The 21,854-nt window shown below is 41.7% G+C and overlaps 3 protein-coding genes across 5 annotated transcripts in view; all 3 read right to left on the reverse strand.

Annotated features, from left to right (window-relative positions):
* The window catches only part of Pcyox1l (prenylcysteine oxidase 1 like), a 9,709-nt gene extending 7,342 nt beyond the window's left edge, over window positions 1–2,367 (reverse strand). For both annotated transcript variants that reach the window (XM_010627135.3, XM_033766687.1), the window contains exon 1: window positions 2,209–2,367. In XM_010627135.3, the coding sequence (XP_010625437.1) occupies window positions 2,209–2,296 (88 nt within the window). In that variant the 5' untranslated portion in view covers window positions 2,297–2,367. The remainder of the gene's footprint in view (window positions 1–2,208) is intronic.
* Window positions 2,368–4,350: 1,983 nt separating this feature from the next.
* On the reverse strand, window positions 4,351–15,731 carry Grpel2 (GrpE like 2, mitochondrial). Of its 2 annotated transcripts, XM_010627131.3 has the most exons (5): window positions 15,491–15,731; window positions 13,405–13,479; window positions 12,040–12,193; window positions 11,031–11,112; window positions 4,351–7,691 (listed from the first exon to the last, which is right to left on the reverse strand). In XM_010627131.3, exons 1-5 carry the CDS (start codon window positions 15,565–15,567, stop codon window positions 7,327–7,329), a joined length of 753 nt encoding a protein of 250 aa, XP_010625433.1. In that variant the 5' UTR covers window positions 15,568–15,731; the 3' UTR covers window positions 4,351–7,326. The 2 variants fall into 2 exon arrangements, with proteins under 2 accessions (XP_010625433.1, XP_010625434.1); XM_010627132.2 differs by lacking the exon at window positions 13,405–13,479 and having other exon boundaries at window positions 15,491–15,728.
* A 92-nt stretch (window positions 15,732–15,823) lies between these two features.
* The window catches only part of Afap1l1 (actin filament associated protein 1 like 1), a gene marked incomplete at its 5' end in the record, with an annotated part of 63,911 nt that continues 57,880 nt past the window's right edge, over window positions 15,824–21,854 (reverse strand). The window contains 2 exons of the mRNA XM_010627125.3: window positions 15,824–19,165; window positions 21,493–21,621. Of these exons, the coding sequence (XP_010625427.2) occupies window positions 19,142–19,165; window positions 21,493–21,621 (153 nt within the window). The remainder of the gene's footprint in view (window positions 19,166–21,492; window positions 21,622–21,854) is intronic.

Here is a 21,854-nt window from a genome sequence, read left to right on the forward strand (position 1 = left end):
TTTGGTTTTTTGAGACAGGGTCTCACTATGTAGTTGAGAATGACCTGAAACTCACTATGTAGCCCAGGCTGGTCTCGAACTCACAGTGATCCTCCTGCCTCAGCCTCCCAAGTGCTGGGATTACAGGCATGCGCCACCACGTCCGGCCAGATGCTTGTTTTTTGAGGGAAAAAAAAAATTATTGCTACTTGCAGGATGTGGTGTCTCACTGTGTTGTCCCAGCTGGGCTTGAACTCCTGGGCTTAGGTCATTCTCCTCGGTCCTGATACTGCAGAAGTGTTTTGTCGCCACTGTGCCTGACTACAGTTTTTCACACCACAGCCATATTCTTACTGCTCATGATTACTTTCCTGCTAGGCAGAGTTAAGTATTGTAACAGAATCTGTAATGGCCCCAACACCTTAAGTATTTGCTCTGTGGCCCTTTACAGAAAAGGTTTCTTTCTGGCCTTTGGTCTAAGTGCAACCTACCACCTGCCACTTAAATCATTAAATCAGTCTGTGCCAAGGCTGAAATGCACCTTAGGGAAAGCTGCTTGTCACTTATAAGAGCCCAAGTTGGACTCTTATTACAGTTTCTATTTGTTGACATCTTTTTCGTGGGACTTATCCATTCTTTACCATTCCTCCTGCATTCCTGTTATTTGCAAACTTGGTTCCTATACCATCAGTATGCTCTTCCTAGTCACTGATAAAAACATTTCACTGGACAGAGCTCAGAGATGCTACTATGCTAGGAATCACTGTATAGACAAATATTCATTAAGGGCTGGGGATTTGCTCAGTGGTTCCACTGCTTGCCTTGCAAGCACAAGGACCAGAGTTCAATTCCCGGTACCCCACTACCAAAGCTAAACAGATACTCATTAAACAGCCCCCTGGAGCTGGGCATGGTGACATAACATGCACAGTTCAAGTACTCTGGAGGCTGAGGCAGGAGGACTACTGCAAGTTTGAGTACAGCCTGGGTTATTTATGGCTGGCCGTGGTTTTCTAGCACAATCAGCTCAGCACTGCAGTGGCCCTGACACTTCCGGTCTCCAACGACATGTCCTGAGGCACTCCTGTCAAATGGGGCACATGGAGGGCAGCTGAGGAGAGCTGGCACTCTGTCTTTCACAATGGAAGCCCAGCTTCTCTACTTCTGTGAAGTTGGTAAGGGACTTGAAAATATTTGAGTCCAGAAGAGTTAAAACGATAGTAAGAGGAGGAAAAAAAAGCAACTGTGAGCAAATACGGACCTCTCATTCATGACAAGCACGACTAACATATTTAGTGAGATTTCCTGATATCTGCAATTTATTGTGAAATGCATCAAAGGTTAGGACTCGTGGGTGGCCAGAAGGGTGTCACAGCTCTGTGACAAAGCAAGTAGAACAGCAGTGAAGGGGAGCATCTAGTGATGGGGTGGATCACTGTGAAATTCTTTCAACTTTGTTGTGTATTTGAAAATTTTTCAAAATAAAATATTGGAAAAAAAATCACAGAAATAGTAAAGAAATTATGATAGCCGTTAAGTTTCCCACTTGGGCTGGGGATGTAGCTCAGTGGGAGAGCGTTTGCCTAACGTGTGAGGCCCTTGGTTCGAACCTCAGCACCTCAAAGTCTCTAGCAGACCTACTCATGGGTCTCAGAGGAGATGCCTCCCGTTGGCCAGAAGTTAGGGCTTAGAAGTTACTCCCAGGAGGCCCTCCCAGAGCAGGCTACGCCTGGAGAGGCACCCTTCCTCTGATCAAGTACTGACTCAGGCCTAGAACGGACTCGGCACATTGAAATCTGCTCCAAACAGGTAACGGGGCGCTAGGCCACACAGACGGACCTCAATAGACCTCTGCGAATACCATCGCCCAGCTCCTGTTCTCTGCCATCCAGGCGCGCCTGGCAAAGAGCCAAGTCCTCGCTAGATGCTCTGTGACCCTGCATCTTCCTGAGAGCAGTGGCCAGTCCTGCCCAGCCAGGCCTCTGCCGTCCCAGGTGGCCCTGTTCGCATGCCCAGGCCACCTTCCACATCAGCACCTTCCGTGTGCAGTCTCCTTCCTCGCCGAGTCCCGCCCATCGCCTCGGCCTCTCCTCCACCCAGCTCCTCTCCCGAACACTCCTCCCTCGCCCAACTGCCCTCCCCTCACCTCAGACAGCTGCAGCCGGCTGCTAACCTTTTTCCCCCGCTCAGCCCTCCCCGGCTCATCCCCCCCACCGCGTTTTCCCGCACCAATTTTGCTGGGCCTGGCGTCTCCGCCTGTAGAGGCTGCGGCGAGGAGCGTGGCCAGCACGGCGAGGAGCTGGTCAGCGCAGGCCATGGCTGGCAGCGATCCGGGTAGCGCGCGGGGGCTCCCCAGTGCCCGGGTTGGCGCTCTGCTCCCCGCCCCGCCCTGGCGCCTCACTGGCCGTTCCGCCTTCCAGGACGATCGTGGCCTCTCATTGGTAGAGCAGCCATCCCTCACCAGTACAAAGCCCTCATTAGTTACAGATCTCCCGGACAGGATCCTATCATTGGCGGCCTACCCGTCCCACCTCCCGGATGCAGGATCCTCATAGGCTGCTCCTTCCTCTCCAGCGCAGGAGTGCGCGCCTTTGGATCTCAGTTTGAGGACCGGGTCTCAGCTGCCGGGAAGATGGATGGAGAAGAACTGTAGTTCAGCCTTAGAGGCTTCCCAGCTCTGTGACGTGCCCTTTCTGCCTTTCCGTTTCCACTTTTATAAAAAGGACAGAGTAACCCCCGCTGTACCCTTCCAGATGGTTATGACGATCACGAGATAATGGACGCGAAACCCCGCGGAGTTAAGTGTCTGCAAGGGTCGGGAAGTGCTGACCAAGCAGGCAGCCTAGGAGACTAGACGCTATCCTAGGCATCGGCTGAAACAAGATCATATACTTTCGATACTGAGGTTTTCACCTATGTTTGCAGTTTTTAATATATCTCTGCCTTTTACTGCTTTCAAAAAGGGAGGGGGGAGAATTTCATTCACTCTTTTCAGAAAGGAGAAACGGTATGGATATCTTTCCATTTCCATCCTCTAAGAAACAAGAGCAGTCAGTGTGGTCAGTACCACACCGTGAAGGACAGATATACCCTAGCAGAGGAGTAAAGTTAGGGTGAGTTTCAAAATAAGGAGACTAGTCATTCAGAATATGGCCAAGAGAAGAAAACTGAAGGCATTCAGGGAATGGTAAATGAATTTATAACTAGATTCCAAGTCAGCTTCCTGAGTCTTGCTAGGTCGAAACTGGATCACTAACAAAGATGCGGCTGAATTAATACTTTCCTTTTTCTTTCGTGGCGCTAGAAGGATTGACCACTGAGCTCCCTTTATGACTCATTTATTTTGCCCACAAATAACTTTGGGTAGGGCTCAGTGAGATCAGCGCATCTGTCCCACGTGGTGTCACCGAGGCTGCTCCCCCAGGGGTGGATCTACTGCCATGGTGGCTGTCAGGATGGTGCTAGCTCAGCTGAAAGCTGTCAGAGCCCTCCTCCCACTATACACATCACGTAAACTTGGCATCTTGACATGATGGTCAGGTTTCAAGGGTGAGTTGTTCAAGATAGGTGAGGTTGTTTTTTAAGGTTTTGGTCCAGAAATAGGCAGTGACATTTCAACTGGATTCTACTCATCAAGCATTCAACAAAGCTCCAAGGAGATTCAAGAAGAGATACAACCCCCACCCCCAATGTGTTAAACTGGAGTTGTTTAAAAACTACCACAGTGAACTTGAGAGCGCTGGCCAAGTTTGAATGGAGAGGAAAGATGTATTAGTTGCCTAGAACTGGGAATAAGGGAAACGATGGGTCATGGAACCAGGGCCTACAGTAGACAGGTCTGGAACAATGAGTAAAGTTCAAAGGCAAATCTCAGGAAAGGATCATTCCAAAGAGGGACACTTAGCCAGGAAGCTGGGTATATGGGATCCAACTGAGAGGAGGAAAAGACAAGGTCAGGTAGTTAGAAGCTGGGAAGACATAGGGAAGCTGAAGGGTCAGACCGAGGCCAAATGCGAGCAATCTGCTTAGGAGGATGGTCAGCAGGAGTGCAGTAAAATGCGTAAGACAGCTAAATTAAAAAGTGAACACAGAAGGTAGAGATTTTCACACGGAAGCGAGCAGGGATCGAAAACATACACAGCATACACTCTGCTGTGCTATCTAAGGCACTTCTCCTGCACACCCCCGCGCTGATCAGCAGTCACCCAAGTATACATTTTGAACCAGGTAGACAAATCCTCTAAACACATGAACTTGAGGCTGGTGGCTGTGGACCAGGGGTACATGCATTTTCCTAGCCTGTGCGAAGCTCTGGCTTTTAACCTTAGAACCACAAACAAACACACACACAAAACCCACTCGAATTGCAGTTATTTCAATTTGGGTTTTATTACAATTCTGAATATTACATTTCACCCTTAGTATTCCTTATTTGCCTTGTGCTGTAGTGTTTTGAGAACCTGTTTATATATCAAATTTTTGTCATGAATTAAGAGCACCAAATATAAAATGTCAGTGCCAAAATGATTCCTTTATGACAGTAAAGTCAGTAAAAGATTTGTAGAATCGAAGTATTAATACACCAAAATCCCCTCTTCAAGTGAGGAAGTTTCCTTACATGTCACCTACAAGCTAATGTCTTTTCACTTTATATAGATAAAGATGAAAATAAGAGCATGAGCACAATTTTTTTGCTTCTTCAGTCTAAAAAAATGTGTTTTGTTGTTGTGAAACAAAAAAAACAAGAACTGGAAGGAAAATAAGTCACTGCAAATGATTAGTTTACAATTTTAAAAAAGTAATCAGCCTTTATGGAGTCTTCCTCTTTCCCTACACTTTAGGCAGCTATAAAAATGCAGAAAAAATGTACATAAAAAATAAAAATAAATATGAAGGCCTACGGAAGTAGGCAATTTACACATTTTACTTAATCCTCACAGTATCACGAGAGAATTATTATAATCATTTTATAAATAAACTCAGAGGAGTGAAATGACCGGTGCCCAAAGTTATACAGGTGACAGCTGAAACTTATTTTCAAATCTATGGCTAACAAGCCTAATCTCTTATTATGCAGCTCTGGCTCCCTGAAGCCCTTCAATTTGACATATTACTATTATAGCTTTATTTTCTAGTTCTAATCATGCATTTTAAGTTTGCAAAATTACTGAACAACAAAAGAACCTAAAAGTTATTCTCAATCTACCTGCAAAAACAGGAGGTAAAAAGAGTATCAGAAAACTCTTCAGGTAATCAGAACATTTCATACATAAGATTATGGCTAATTCCAGTTCATTGATATGATAGCTAGTAATTCCAAAGCCCACATGGCTAACTGGCTCATTTTCTTATTGTTACCATCTGGCAATATGATAGGAATTAAGGCAAAAAAGGACAAATTCCTAATGTAAATTTGATTATTCATTACATTTATAGTATGCACTTAGTGGAATTCCAAGAATCTTTTGGTTCCATTTTAAGAGTGCATGTTTCCTTGTCTACGGCCCCCTACTCTCTGCACTCGACACTGAGTTATACCATCCCCACTCCCCATTTGCTTTTTGAAGATCTGGTGGAGATGGTAATATTTTAGAGGATGACTTTATCATTACGTGTCTGTGTAGTATCTTACATTTATCTCTACTGCCTAAAAGGATAACTAACCACCCCAAAATATGACTGTAGGAGACCAATTTTATAGTTCAGGATGCCACAGAAGCTTCGACTACCTGGCCCTTGAGTCTCACATACATACATATATAATAATGAAGTATGTTTTTCTCCATCTTACGTCAGTTTAATTCACAGCGTAGTCAAGGAAACTTAGAAGGGTGTGAAAGGAAGCCAATTTTGCTTCCTTATAGGGTTTGGAGTTCCAGGGGAAGTGGATTTTGTGGTGATGAATTTATACAATCTGTACATCTAACAACTAACTGTCTGCTGGGGACACATTTGCATGTATATTAACCTTTAATTATTGAACATCGTATCTACTTCTCCATATTAAAGTTATATTGAGATTTTCCCCTTTGAGTCCAGTCCTAAAAAAAGATTACTTATAACTCAGAAGAAGCAGAAAGGATAAAATTAGATTAAACCCTCTTCTAAAATTAAAATATCTCCAAGACTTCTAACATCTGACTGATATATTATTCATACACTTGGTCATTTCTCGGACATGGCTTTTATACAACACTAGCTACAAAGTAAGACTGAAAAAGATACACAGGTCAACTATATTCAGGAGGTTAATACATAAAAAGGGAACTAGATGTTTACACAAATGTAATTTAAGATGGATACAAAACCTAGGAAATAAAGCCGTCAGGGCTAGAGAAATAACTCAGGAGCACAGCATGTATAAGACCCTGGGTTTGATTCTAAGCACCACAAAAACAAAAAATAAAGTTTGTCAGTGTTAAGAGAGGTAGTGATTTGAGTTCCAATTAAACGAACAAACAAAAACCAAAAGACTCAGCATAACTGAATGAGAAACTGTGGGAACCTAATGTTTTTGTCCAGATCACCATCCCCTCATAATCCAATAGAGTATTCCAAGGCAAATTTGACAGAAGTGTAGTCTGGGCAAGTGGGAGGAGTAGCTCTATTACCTATATAGACCCATTTGGGTCATGAGCTGTGGGTGCTGCCTGTTTGCCTGAAATTACGATATATTTAGAAAGGATGAAAATAATTCTCTGCTTGAAAGGGAGGTACCTCAAATTGCTTGATGTTCTCTAGTTTCAAGTCTAGCCTGACCCTTTAGCCCTTCCAACTGGAGTTGGAAAGGGGTGGGTTTGGAACAGTGATGTGAGTACAAAGCCTAGCAGGGACCACAAAGGATGGTTAAATGAAAATTATAATACAAGGGAAGTCCTGAAAATCCATGTATATAAAAACCAACCCAAGTGATCTAAATTTTTATATAAGTGTAAATAAAGCTTTATCATCTAAATACCCACATGTTGACTCAATCTCTACTGTCTTATACCACAAAACACAAGATATTGTACTAATTTCAGCAATTAGTTGAAGATACATAGTTAAGTGAATTTTGAATTCAAAGTCAATCAGAGTACCAATTTAAAGATAATTTTCGTAAACATATTTTGATAAAGGCCATAAGAACATCTGTCATATTGTTCAAATGCTTGATAGTAAAGACTTCTGATAAGACCAAATGGGTCATATAAAATCAACAGAATCTTAGAAATAAAGCCAATATGACTATATATATCTGAAAAAGATCACATGAAGTACCTCATGTACAATACAAACCTAGATTAATAAATAAAGGAAACACAGGTGACTGCACCCTGGGAGAATATTCTGTTCCTGTTGGCCTGTTCATAGTCTCTTCTGAGACTCTACTGCCACTTCCACCTGGGCAAGTCTAATGGTGCGGCCATGAAGTTTGTAGCCATCTTGTCTTACTAATGCCACGGTGCCAGGCTGTACCCCAACACCAGCTGGCACGTGACAGATGAGTTCATGCTCATGGGGATCGTATTTATCACCAATGGGTGCCATCTTCTCCAGACCATGCTTAGCAAATACACTTTTCAGCTTTGCTTCTAGAAGTGACAACCCTCGGAAGACTTTCTCCAGAGTGAGCTTCTGGTCCCCAGCCTTTGTTTCTTCAGAAATGCACTCAGTAGTTTTCTCCAAAATGTCTGCCACCTCCACCAAGTCCTTACAAAAACTTTGGATTCCTATGGAGAAACCAGACATGTTATGTTTATGAGGAAGTCATTCTGCCTTTAGGGGTGAAATCTGGGGCAGGCCCAAACAGACGGTTAGTATACCTTACCCTGGCATGCCAGAAAGTGGGAAAGACTGTCACATAGGACTTGGGGATCATCGCTGCTTACCACCCCTACCCAATGACAAGTCACTTTCAGAAGGTATAAATAAACCAGGTACCCTTCTGGGAAATGGGGTAAGGGTTAGAATCCATGAACTAGGTTAAACTTACCTACAATAAGCTAAAAATTTTAAAAGTGCTACTTTTCTGGTTCTTCAATTTTTGTTGCTACTCACCTTTAGTATTAAGTTAGGAACATTTAAAAATTCTTGCCTGCGTCACTTGTGCCAAAGCCACATTTTCAACAGGGATAGGGTACTACTGATTCATGGGAGGTAGGAGGGGATGACAATAAAAAAGCAAACACTGTGTTAAGTTGTCAAAGGGTGGTTTATTCTTGAGGATTGGCTAAATACAACAGGAAGGTAAGACACTTTTAGATGTGCTATCTCCAACAACTTTGCTATGAAGCTGCTAGAGATAGATCACAAAATTTTTCAGAATCACATGAAATATTACAAGATATATTAAGAAATCCCATTCTTTCTAGTTCTGCAACTTGAAAAGAAGTTCCATCATTAGAGATGTTTACGATACAATACTTGCTGGAGGTTTGTGAGGGGAAAGGACTTTGTTAATCTAGGGACACATTAAAAGGCCTTGTGTCAAAACATGCAGTACCTTAATCATATTCAAAGGTAAAAAGGTTCAGCCATAGGTAAGCAGTTAAGATATGACAGAGGAGAGATCTGGGCCATCTTACTGCCTTGATGGGAAGGAAGGACTCAAGGAGAAAGAAGAATTCTACCTTTAACTGCCAGGCACTAATAGACCTTGTAGGGCTTCTTGGGGAAAAGATCTGTGGAAGTCTGATTCTAATCAGCTAATAGCAGATATAATGGATTGGGGGACATGACAAATAGGGTCAGAAGGCGAGAACAGGAAAGCCAACTGAAATAATCTAGGTTTGGTATGGTTTAGTCTGGTGTGAAAGAGTGAAACCAGAAGGCATTTTTTGAAAACAAGCCTTGCTAACAGAATTTTGATGGTTTTACTTTTATTTTTCTTTCATGGTGATAGAGATCAAACCCACCCCACTCCCCATGTGCTAGGCAAGTCCTGTGGCACTGAGTTATACCCTCAAACCTTCTAAAAGAATTTAAAAAGCAGCAAGTTTCTGTACACTGCCAAGGTACAGAGACCTTGCTTCTAAGTCAGTGAAGTGTGTGAATACAGTTAAATAGAAGTTTACATTTTCTTGTCTGTAACATGAAGACTCAAGTTTCTGATTCTTTTCTAATTATTGTACCACATAATCCCTTAGAAAAGTGACCAATAAGTTATATTATTAGGGGTTGGGGATTTAGCTCAGTGGCACTGCACCTACAAGTGCAAGGTCCTGAGTTCAATCCCCAGTACCAAAAAGTTACATTATGGAGACAAAACTATCCTTGGAAGGTCAGAGTTGGCATGCTATATTCTTTAAGAATCTACTAGCTGTAAATGGTGATACATGCCTGTAATCCCCTAGCTGGAGGGAGGAGGCAGGAGGATTACAAATTTAAGCCCAACCTGGGCAATTTAGGCACTAGGTGAGAACCTGACTCAAAATGGAAAACAAAAAAGGGCTGGGGAGGCAGCTCAGTGCTAAGGCTCTGAGATCAATCCCAACACCAGAAAAAACAACAACAATTACTTTCCTTCTACCTCCATACTCACCCAGCAACCTTTAATTTTCTAAGTACTTCTGGCCACTGGGAGGAAAACCTAAGCAAATGACTTAGATGGTATTTTTTTGCTATAACTTAAAAAGTCAGATTAGCTACCAAATTCTTTTGACATGGCTTTGTTCCTAGAAATTTTACTATTTTTTTGAGTAAAGTGACATAACAAGCTAGTTCTAATTTAAAGCTCAACTCTTGATAAAAAAATCTACCTACCCTTCCCCTCAAGCAGGAGCTATAGCAAAAGTCTCTCCCTGTTATCATAGCCAGCCTGTCTGGTAGACATTCCCATTGCTCAGAAGGCAGCAACATCTTCCTGCAAAAGGCCACACAGTAAATATTTTAGACTTTGTGGGACAAGAGGCAAAATAATGGGTCTTATAGAGATGACTATATAACAAAAGAGAAAACAAGTTTCAATGAATATTAAAGGAAGAAATTCAAAACTACAGAATAACTGGTGGCAGGCTACAGTTTGTTGAGTCCTGCTGTAAAATTAGAAATAAGAGATTAAAACATAGTTGAAGTATCAGGAACACAATTTGGGGCTTAGTACTTCACTGACACTAAAAGCGTAAGGTATAAAGCACTAAGCAAACAGCAGAGGTTATGCCAAAGCACTGAAATGGGACAGGACAGAAGTAAAAAGCATTAACAAATCTGTGCACAGGGTAATGCTGTGCGCAAATAGCAGATCAAATCTAGGTAACAGGAAGGAATGTGATACAGGGACTGGACAAGGTAACATCAAGGGGACTCTCAAGCACTTTTCATTCTACGTGTGGTGCCAGAAAGCACAACATTCCATATTAAATTCATAGTATAGCAAGTAAGCACAGATTTGCCCGAATCATGGTTATTCAATTAACATTTTTCTCAAAATCTACTGAAACAAGATGTGGTATGGTTAGGGAAAAATTTCTGAAAGACTATTAAACTTCTTCTGTCAAAAGAATACATAAGGTATAGCACAGCATTTTAAAATTATCTGATTCTGTGGTCTGAACTGAGCCTTTATCTTCAAGCTACTTTATAACTCATGAAGTTGTAGACTGACTCTGATTATTGACAGTACAGCAAAGGATTCTGGTCTGTAGCTGTGAAAATCGTTTAGTGGAGATACAGTTGATTCTTGTCCCATGGATATAGACAAATCTTGCTTCTATTAGCAAATTTCAGTATTCCCTACTACCCTTCTATTTGCTCTTTAGATTTTCCTCTGAGTATTTGAATGTTTCACATGAACTAAACAGAATTGTTTGTGTGAGCACTAGAATGTTGGAACTGTAGTTAACTGTACGTGCTAAAAAATAAAGTTTGGTTAAAAGAAAATCCAGCATTATTTTAGCAAATGGTTAAGTGACACTGTTCCTGGTAAGCAGCACAGAAAGCTTAAGGGAATGGAAGGGTAGGAGAGGGATCAGTTAAGAACTCAGATATACTTTTACCATGTTCAGATGGCAAATCTGCTTAAGTATGTACCCTTTGATTGAAATATATTTTATTATGAATAAATGTCTCACCAAATATCTTGGCATCTTCCACACATCTCTGGGTCCGTCTCCTGATGTTTTCACAATCAGCTACAGCTCTCTGGTATCTCAGCTGAAGATCAAAAGCAAAATCAAAAGGATAAGAAAACAAATGCTTCTCTTTTTTACTTCTTTTCTAAATAAATTTCACCTCTGTGCTATGTTTTTATAAAACAAACTACAAATTCTAAGAATCTTATATTAACTACTCTAAATCCCCAGTCAAAGCAGGAACTTACTCTGGGAGCCCTGGTCATTTAGCCTGCTAGCTTGAACACAATAACTTTCCAGCTCATTATCTTGAGAAAAAGTTTTCTGTCTCACAATTGTCTAACACCACTAACCTCCACCTTTCTTTCACTGATTTAGCCCTAGAACTGAGATTAAGTTTTACAAGTGTGTCATCTATTTGTAAGTACTTATTTTAGCCCTTTTCACTTGCATTCTTTAGAATTCCTGGTTCCTTCAATTGCTCTCATAAAACATGCTTTCAAACCTCCATTATCATTCTAAGTAAGGTGAGACTTTGGGATTATTCTGGTTTATCTATGCATCTCCTGCAAGGAGTGTCAACCCATAGTCTGCCACATGTGTTCTGCTCAGCAGAATCACTAACCTCACAAATTCAGTTGACATTTATTGACTGTCTACTATCTATCAGGCACCGTACCGCCTTAAAATTGCCAAACTGTCAGAAGTATAATTGATGTGACTCAATTGGTAACTAAAAAGAGATTACTGCCCTTAGCCAGTGACTTTTAATTATTATAGATTCTTTTTTGGCAAGAGGAAACCTCATTTTTAAGTGGATATAAAAATTTTACTTGAAGGGTCAGGGATTTAGCTCAATGGCACTGTGCCTGCCTCACAAGCACAAGGTCCAGAGTTCGACCCCTGATACCAAAAACAAACAAACAAACAAACAAACAAACCCCAAACTTCTAACTTGGATATTTAAATTACAGAAAGAAAGAGAATAGATAATATGAAATCCACTCACTGTTAAATCCTGGACTTCCTTCTCTAGTTTAACAGCTTTTAATCTTAAGGCTCGTTCAGCAAGAGAAGGCCCAAGCTCATCAGGAGGGTCCTCAGAACTGCAATCCTCACCAGCAGTTCTCTGGGTGGCAGTGCTGAATGGGTGTAGCCATCCCCTAAAGTAGGGTAAGGTGACATATGAATAAATGCCATTATAAAAAGGCAAAGCTACAACAAAATTTAGATACCACAAAGTCCCCCATAGTGAATCTCTAGAGACTGTTTTCAGTCGGTGACAAATAAACCCTATAAACTCCTTACTAAGTACTGCGTACTATTTAACCAGCATCTTTTTATTTCACAGCGCGATATAAACATTACTGTTTTTTAGAGCTTTTAAAAAATAATTTTATCGATATATAATTCTCAGCCATACAATTAATCATTTAAGTGTACAACTCAAAAGTATTTAGGATATTTAGTTGGGCAAGCGTCAGATTTTTAGAACATCTTTATCATCACAAAAAAAAGGCTTATAACTACTATAAGTTGTTTTCCATTTCTACCCAAATCTGGTGACCTGAGAAAGCCTAACGTATTTTGTGTCTTCTATAGATTTGCCTTTTATGGATGTTTAACATAAATGAGGTCATATATGTGGTCATTTGGGAGTATTGTGATATGTTTAAGGTTCATCCATGTAACCGCATTTGTCAATAACTGGTTACTTTTTATTACTGAGTAATAATAGCTCATTGTGTGGACAAGTGTTTTTATCCATTTGTCAGCTGGACAGACTCCATTTTCTTGCTATTATGAATAGCTGTTACTAATAACATGAGATAAGTACTATTATCTCAATTTTACTGATGAAAAATTGAAGCTGAGAGGCAAATGGCTTAATGACTTGTTCAAGATCACACAGGTAAGCTAGATAAAGTGATGTGTGCTTACAGTTTCAGCAACTGGGAAGGGGGACATGAGGGGATCAGGAGGCTTCCTGGGCAATATAGCTAGACCCTGTTCCTAAAAAAGCAAACAAATCACATGCCGCAGAGCTAGCATTCTGTTGAGATAGAACACTGAGCATCTGACAGTAGAACTATCCACAAATGAGTTCACAAAAGTCAACAAAGAGGAAACCAAGGCTAATTCCCAGAAGCAAAGGGGCAATACCAGAAGTGAAAATTCAAAACCACAGTTATAGTTCTGATTGATTTTCATCTTACAGAAGGAGAAAATTAGTTCCAGTAAAGGGAGTCAAGTAGTGCTCTAAATTTTCTTGAGCACACTTTATAATGTTTTCAGGGAGGAGAACCTGCACTGAGAAAGACATTCTGAGTTGGGAACTCACTTATTTATAAAATGAAACCAATGAAATACTTACAGAATAATATATTTGACAGCTTCTGAGTTGTAACAGATGACTAAAACAGATCCTGTATTCAACCAGTCACGTAATCTAGAATTTGTATAGGTAGTGAAATTAGCTAAGGCTTGGACACCATCGGACATAAAGTCCTTAAATAACAAAGTGCTTTAGTTATCTTTCAAGATGTGTCTCCAGAATATATTCAAAGTCAGTCTGAAACTGGATTTTCAGGAATGGACACATGCAGAAGCCAGCTGGTCCAGTTACTGAACTTCTGATGTCACAAGCTCAAAATGCTCCCTCCACACAGAACATCATAACTCCTTCCTGTGATGAGGCATAATGACTATGCTTGCACAAAACAAGCCTAAAACGTCCCCTTCTCACCATCTAATCAAGAAGCATCTCCCACCTCCTTTTCTATAAATTCCTCTATTACCAACCAACTGGGGAGGTTTGATTTGTGCAGTCTACTCCTGATCTCCTTACCAGCTGACCTTATGATAAAGTTTGCTCTTTTCTTAAAACTGGTGTGCCACAGTACTGGCTTCTATGCATGGGCACAAAGCCCTTGATTTCACTAAAATGTTAGACATTTTACAAGGGAAGAAATTTAGAGTAGGGGCTAGTTTATAGCAGATCTTTCACTATGACAGTTCCAACTCCTAATTTAAGCAAGTTTCCATCAATACTTCCTGAGGATCTTGGTAATTTGATTTCCGATAAAATTATCAAGAAACTCAATCTTTGGATATAGGACCTCTTTAAAACAAATAGTTTAGTTACATGAACAGGCATATAATCGTGGTCACTGAGGACATCTGAAGAAAAGCTTAAGAGGAGAATAAAGGAGTCTGCTTAAAAAAAAAAAAAAGAGAAGAACATGCTGGGCAGAGCAAAGAGCTAGTTTATAGGTCTGGACAAGAAAACTTATCTCCCAGACTTTCCAGGCTGGTCTTGAATTCAATTATTATGATGTGCTGTTCTGAATTTTTGGTTCAGAAAATATGGTCAACAAAAATCTACAGTAAATTACACATGTTGAAATAGCTTATTCCCCTTAAAAAACAAAAATGAAAACAAACAACAAACACATTTATCCAACTGAAAGCAGGTCAAAATACCTCAGAGCCAGTTTGAGAAGAAAATGGTCAGAACTCACATTATGAAAGAAGTTGGAGCAGATCCTGATTCTTATTCCTTCAGAACAGGAGTGGGATGAAATCATTCAAGAAGGAACTATTTTTTAGATCACCAACAAACTGCCAGAAAACTTGAAATAAAACTCTCCCTGGCCCCCATTTAACTTTTCACTTAGGTGTTAAGGACAGGGTGTTAATCAGGTGTGTTGACATAAAAAGATGACAAATAGTTATGCAAATATCGGGATTTCCCTGCAGCAAAATTTACATCCAGAGGTCCGACCCTATTCTATATTCATCCATTTTCATTCTTTTCCAGGAACAGTTTCTGACAAAAACCAACACCATTGCCTAAGAGCGCTGTTTCTAGAGCCCTATCTTGTTTCCACTCCGGGGCCTAAAAGTTCCTGAGAATTTAAGTCTAGAAAAGTTACTCAACTTTTTTTAGACCTGTTTCTTCAATTACTAAATGAGGAATAATTCTGCAACGGGTAAAACATTAAATAAAAACCAAAGGCAGCAGCTGAAATTCCACAGTTATCTCTAAGGCAGAGCGACGGGCTGTTGGGGGAAACCAGGTCCGGTGCTCTCTTTTAACCAAAAGATAAACTGATGATGGGAGAAGGAATGGGTTGGCCTAAAGTCACATGGAGGCAGCGCAAGAACCCCAACACACCCACAGACACTGCTGATGAGAAGGGGCCCTCAGAGAGGTTTATCTGCAATTCAACAGAGGCGCTTCTCTCCTTCAAGTAAGTGACCTCGGCCACCCATCTCCCCCGGTTTAGGAAACAGGTGCTCCTCGGTTTCCCCCTCCGTAAAATGGGGCAGTCAACGTCCGGTCAAAGAGGCCGAGAGGTTTGGCGCGTCTTTTCGGCCTTCGGCGAATTAACTCTCGCCTTCCCCCCACAGCCTTCCTGCATAGCCTTAAGGTCTCTGACCCCACTCGCATCGCTTACCTGCCCTCCGACGCGGTATTGGAGGCCAGGAGGCGCTGCAACCGCCGCCGGACCGCCCACAGCGACCGCGCGGCCATGTTCCAGACCTGAGAGGATCGATGCGGCGCAAGCGCACTCACTCCAGATGAAGAGCGGTTCTCGTTTAAAAACCACGCCTCCCGGCAGCCTTTGCGAACGTTTCCTCTCGGGACTTCCGGACTGGAACGCTGAACTTCCGCTCTTCAGGTGCTCTGAACCTGAAAGGGTTCTCGTTTAGTGTGGTGCGAACTGCGAGTGGGCCCGATGCCAGGTGCGGTATTCGTGGCCAATAAAGCGCGACATAAACTCAAAATATAACCGGTGTTTATAAAAGTGAGGGTCATAGTGTTGTGGTAATGAGCTGGACAGGACCAGATCACGTGAACGATGAAAATAATTGCAGCCTACACGCTCTTTCCCCCATTTTTCTTCGTTTTTACGCCAATGCATTTTTTGATTTAAAAAAAAATGATGTGTAATATCCCCATTTTTGACAAAAATAAAAGTCCTATCGGGGCAGAAAGACTGTATTTTTTGTTCATTCGCAATGGTCACTTCTTTACGTTCTCAACACTTACCCCCCCATCTGTTGGATGAACCTTAGTCTTATTCTGATTACAATGAGAACGTGTCAAAACCTTTACATGTTTTAAGAGTCACTTTGTTATCCGAGGGAGACTGCAGGGTGTATGAAAAGAGGTAGGGGAGACAAGCTTTGCCAATAATAGCCCAGGCAAAAGAGATGTTCTGCCTTAGCATTACTGGGTAACCCTTAACGTTAAACAAAATAAAAAAGGAATGGGGCATGCACCTTCAGTACTCTGAATCTTCAAAGTGCGCTTTGCGTCTACTAGCAATTTGGGTCATTTTCTCTCCTGCTTGACCCTGAATTCTAAGTGCAGGGCTGGAGTATTTTGCACTTTTATATCTCATCCAAAGCCCAGGTCACAAATGTTATAACCAACGTCTTGTTTTTGTTTTTAAAACATCTTAGAAGAAAAGCAACATAGTTTAGGAAGAATTTATGAATCCTTTTTATGTATGAGAAAACAGGCTCAGGGTGATTGATGAGTACCCAGTAACTCGAGGGTTCTAACAGACCAAACACTTGCTAGTGTTGAGAAACCTGGAGCTTTAAACTCTCCTCAGCCCCGTGGCCTATAGTTTCGAAAAATGCAACAAAACAAAACAAAAAACCCACAACCAAACAAGGCATTTTAACAAGTACAAATAAGAATTGGCACTTGTTTTAGCTATTTTGCTTACATTTCTTTTAGTTGCCAACTTATACCAAGTGTGCTGCATACATGCAGCCATGGTGCATCTATATATTAAATGCCACTCCTGAATGCTACAGTGCAACAGGAGGGAGATACGTGGATAAAATAGAGCTTTGGAGTCAGGAGGGATCTAGGATCAGAGTGAACTGCAAAAATTGGGATAACCCATTTCTCAAAGGATTTTAATGATAGCTAAAGGAATAATGTCTGGGAAACGGATTACTGTCATGACTAGCTATGTCATTTAAGGCACAAAAGGAAACCACAGGAGCATTTGTTCAAAAATTAAGGGGAAAAATTATGAAGGCAATACAGAATCAGGACCTTCTGGGTATGGGACCCTGTGTGACTACATACACTGTGCGCTTAGGGCTTAGTTTTAGCTAACAATGCCCGAAGTGTGGTTAAGTACTCAATACATGTTATTAATGATTTAAGGGCTCTCCTCTTGAAACCAGATATATTGGTGGAAAGAAGACATTTAACCTCAAAATAACTGCATAAAAATGTGACAGATACTGAGTATATTCTGGTGGGTGCCATTTAGTGTATTCTTAAAAAAGAAAATTGGCAATCCAGAGTATGTGAGCTCTTTTGTTACTGGAGATACTGAAATGGAATTTGGATGAAAATGAGTTTGGATTTTTTTTTTTTTTTTGACATAGGTTCTTGCTCTGTAGTCCAGGCTGCTCTTGAACTTCCAGGCCTCCTGCCTCAGCCTCCAGAGTGCTAGGATTACAGGCACGCCTGGCTTGGATTGGTTGCCTTTTGATGCCTGTAATTGCCATACAAAAGTCATTTCTTCTCAGTAGAAAGAACACAGACTTTTGAGTTTGACATTTATGTAGCCATTACTGACTTGTTTCCTGTCTGATGTCACACAAGATGCTTCTCATGTATTATCTCACTAAATCCCCCTATCAGTTGGAGGTAAGGAAAGCAAAAATCAGGTCAAGTGATTCTCCTAAGGCTACCCAGCAGGTAGATAGGAAAGGCAGCATTCAAACCCAGGGCTCTTTGGATCATAACCCCTAAATTATGTGCTCTGCCTGCCGTAAGCAGCTAGGGGGTTTCGGTCAGGTTATTTTTCCTGCTCTCCCTTCCAGCTACTTCAGAGGGTGGTAGAGTTTAAGTTAGGCTTAAGTATGTTAAACTTCTGGTTTAGTATGGTAAAACGTGTGAAGCATCTGACAAAATGTCCACAGCTTCTTTTGGGACTTCCCTTCTCCCCCACTTGAGCTACCTGCTGAGCTCTTAAGAGTTGATAGTTTTATCTTTATTGGAGAGAAACATGTTAAAGACAGACCCATAAAATGCCTGGAGTGTGAGACAGTAGTGAGTGGCATAAAAGAGGCTGCTTAGGACTTGAAGTCCCTGCACTGCCTATAAAAGTATCAAGTGTTTGTAAAAGGCTTCGCACCTATGTGGCTGCAAAGGCCACCATCCAGTGGTTGTCTGGATAGTTTTGCTTTATAGCAGACAGAGGAGGGCAGGGTGATAGGCTTCCCAGTGTTACAGAAGAACTTCATTAGGATAATGACATAGTTCTAACTATAGCTCCAGGAAAGTCAATGCCATATAAAATAAAGGACTCAGCTTGGCAGCAAATGACCCTACTGTCCAGTGCCTTCACATGCTGTGGACATTAGAACTCCATGTTCCTATCACTGTGAGTTTAAAATACATCAGTTCATCAACTCTCTTTGGCCCCTGGGTACTCAGGTACTTAATTTCAAAATATTGAAATCCAGAAGTTTCGGTAGCTGCGTTCTGCTTAGATGAAAAGCAGCTGAGGCGTGATGGCAGGACTGCGTGTTCATGATGGCTCTCACTCACTTCTGTGCAGGCAGGGATCATGTTCCTGACGTTGCAGCCTGTTTGCTCTGCCCACTGGAATGCGGTTGGCACAAGCGTGACCAGATGAGATCATCAAGTCCTATCTCTTTACACCTCAACACTGATGTTCCAGCATTGCCCTCCTTTCCCTTAAGGACTGGGAATGGGAGGCTGAGGTGGGTTGAATGGCTTATTCACATGTGCTTTCATTTCTTCTTCAGAAGGGAAGGCAAAGATAGCAAACAGAACCTTTAAGGTTGTACAGACTTCCGTCCCCTCCACCCCCATTTCTACCCATTGTAAAGTCAGAAGGATGCCCTCCATTTCTCTCTTTCCTTTGTGTCCTCCCTCCCCAGGCCCCTAAAATCAAACAGACAATAAAGGCCAGTTTTCTGGGTGTGCCAGAGAGTTGGGGCTACTTCCAGTCTTCTCCTGGTGTCTCTTTGGGAAGAAAGCATTTCTGCCTTAGGTGGACAACACTGATTATTTCCTTTGGAATGAAATCTTCATCCTCTTTCTAGGTCTTCTTCATTTCCCATTCCTGAAGTACAAAAAGACAAGACACATCAGGTTCTTAACTGTTCTAGTGTGACTGCTGGATTAAAAAAACATTTTACGGGGCCAGGGGTTTAGCTCAGTGGCACAGCACCTGCCTGGCAATCATGAGGTCCTGTGTTCAATTTCTGGTACCAAAACACACAAACAAACATACATTTTACTGTTCTTTAAGATTTCCACTGGCAGGTTAGAGACCCTTGGGTCCTTGTCCTACTCAGTATCTTTGTGGCCCTGAGTAAGTCATTTCATGATGATGATCTAACTCGTCCCTGCTTCCATTTTTTCCATAGTAGCCATAATGGCTTTTGGAGGGTAGTGGTACTCGGGATTGAACCCAGGTCTTTATACTGTGCTATATCTTTATCCCTTAACTTTAAAAAAAATTTTTGAACAAGAATCTCATGAAGTTGCTATGCTGCCTATACTGGAATTGAACTTGTGATCCTCCTGCTTTTGCCTCCTAGAGAGGTGGGATTATGGCCATGTGCTACCATGCCCAGCTCAAAATGGCCATTTAAAAATGTAATTCATATTTAAAAAAACCTTACTCAAATCTGTCCAGTGACTTCCTGTTATGTTAAACAAAATTCTTAGTTCCTCCAATGGTTTGCAAATCATAAAATAGAGGATTGGCTAGTTGTGGCCCAGTGGTCACATCTGTCCTGTCTGCTATTATATAACCTATCAGCCAAAAATGCTTTTAATAGTTCTAAATGTTTGGGAAAATAAATCAAAAGGACAGTATTTCATGACAGGTGAAAATGATATGAAATTCAAGTTTCACCACCTGTTATTAAGGTTTTATTGAGACACAGACGTGTTCTTTATTCCTTTCCTATTGACCATGTACTTTCATGTTGGCAGAATGGTTGTGAAATGGACTATGGGGTTGGCAGATTCTGAAATACATACTGTCTGGCTCTTTAGAAAAATAGTGTGCTGGTTGGCTGGGGACTTCTCTGGTCTCATCTTCTAGAGCTCACCTTTGGTTCCCTTCTTTGGACTCACTTGGACCCGCTTGATGTTTAAGTGCCAGTTCTTCCCCCCACTTCAAAAACGTGGCACTTGCTCGTCTCTTCCTGGGTCACCCTTCCCTCACATCCTCACAGGGCTCCCTCTGTCATACCCCATTCAGGCATCAGCTCATGTGTCACACCCTCAAAAGGGCCTTTGCTGTCACCGTCATTAAAACAGCCACCTCCGTTCTTTGCCACCTTCTCTTCCCTTTGCTCCCTTTTATGTCAAAGTACTTATTAGCACCTGGCCTCATTCTATATTTATGAGTTACATTCCCAACTCCCTAAGAAAAGGGATCTGTTTTGGTGCTCTGCTGTATAACTTTTCATCTTACAAGGGAGAAAACTCATTATTCTCCACATTTCTTAGCTAGTTATGGGAGGCCCTTCCATCTCAAACTATGTTTCCAGTCTCCCCTCCCAGCAATTTGTCACACGTTATGTGCGGCTGCCAGGCAGGTCTCAGATTCAACTTCAGCCAAAGCTTCTCTGAGCATCTCCCATGTGCTGGACATTTGTTTCTCAGGTCCACACTTTCTTATCTGCAATTCCGAAACCCAAAAGCTCTGAAACCAATATAGTTATCAAGTGCTCTGGCATAAACTCACTGGGTGGCAAACCCTGACACGGGATGACGTAAGGCTGATTACAACTTCATTCCACGTGGTGCAAAGGTTCACAAAGGTTCCTGTGGAATTACTGTATTCATGTTTGCTGCAGGATAGTACTTGAAACATACTGGGGTTTTCCATCATCCTTAGTATGTGCCGTTCTAAAATCCAAAAAGTTCTGAAGCACAGTTGACCCTGTGAGTTACACAGAAGGGACTACGGGCCAGCATCCCAGAGTGAGCCCCTGCTGAGCCCTGGCACAGGTGGGTTTGTAACTGTTTCTGCAGTAACTCTGAGTAAGTCCTATCACCCCTTATCTGAAGTGGGACCTCCTGTCTCAAAACACGTTTAGGTTTAGAAACCAGATGAATAAGCTCATTAGAGGTGTGTGTGTGTGAGTGTGTGTGTGTATGTGTGTGTACATGTGCATTCTGAGACTAAGTCTATGCAGCTCAGGCTGGCCTCAAACTCAGTCCCCCTGCATCAGCCTCCCAAGTGGTGGGAAGAGGTTCTGAATATGACTGGACAATTATGTCCTCTGTGGAAAGTTAATGAATTGTATTACACAGATATATTGGCAATTCCCTCCCTTTATCACGAGCTAATTTTTGTTTTTGGGTGAGGCTGCATAAAAAGGGGGCTTCCAGATCTCTGACTTTGGATTAGCCTAATTTTGGGTGTACCTTGGCTTTTTGCAGCACCCTTCCTTGGTTGGAGGTTACAATGGATGGGCTCCTCTTCCGTAGCTCAGAAACACAATTGACAGGGAGAGATTGCTCTGTGACACTGTTTTGGGGTTTATTTGTAGTTTCCTGTTGATGGCAAAAAAAGAAAAAAAAAAGAAAAAGAAAAAATTGAAGTTAAACAGGTGAGGTTTGTAATGCTACCTGTACTCAAACTTCCCTCCAAAGAGTAAGAGCACTTTAAAATAAGACACTAGGCAAACATGCCAACAATGAACAGGGTAAGGGGAAGACGATACCAAAGGCCTTGGGATCAAGACAGACAGTAACAGTTAAAAGTGACCAAACCTTCACTGTTCACT

The sequence above is a fragment of the Fukomys damarensis genome, unplaced genomic scaffold (assembly GCF_012274545.1).
Source record: "Fukomys damarensis isolate Sample0158 unplaced genomic scaffold, DMR_v1.0_HiC HiC_scaffold_3, whole genome shotgun sequence".
Taxonomy (NCBI): Eukaryota; Metazoa; Chordata; class Mammalia; order Rodentia; family Bathyergidae; genus Fukomys; species Fukomys damarensis.

Excerpts from the sequence above, each read along its gene's own strand:
- Grpel2 (XM_010627131.3), bottom strand. The coding sequence starts at position 15,567 with ATGGCCGCGCGGTCGCTGTGGGCGGTCCGGCGGCGGTTGCAGCGCCTC. Across the intron at positions 13,480-15,490 it reads AATACCGCGTCGGAGGGCAG|ATTACGTGACTGGTTGAATA; the intron begins GTAAGCGATGCG and ends TACAAATTCTAG. Across the intron at positions 11,113-12,039 it reads AGGAAGTCCAGGATTTAACA|CTGAGATACCAGAGAGCTGT; the intron begins GTGAGTGGATTT and ends TTTGATCTTCAG.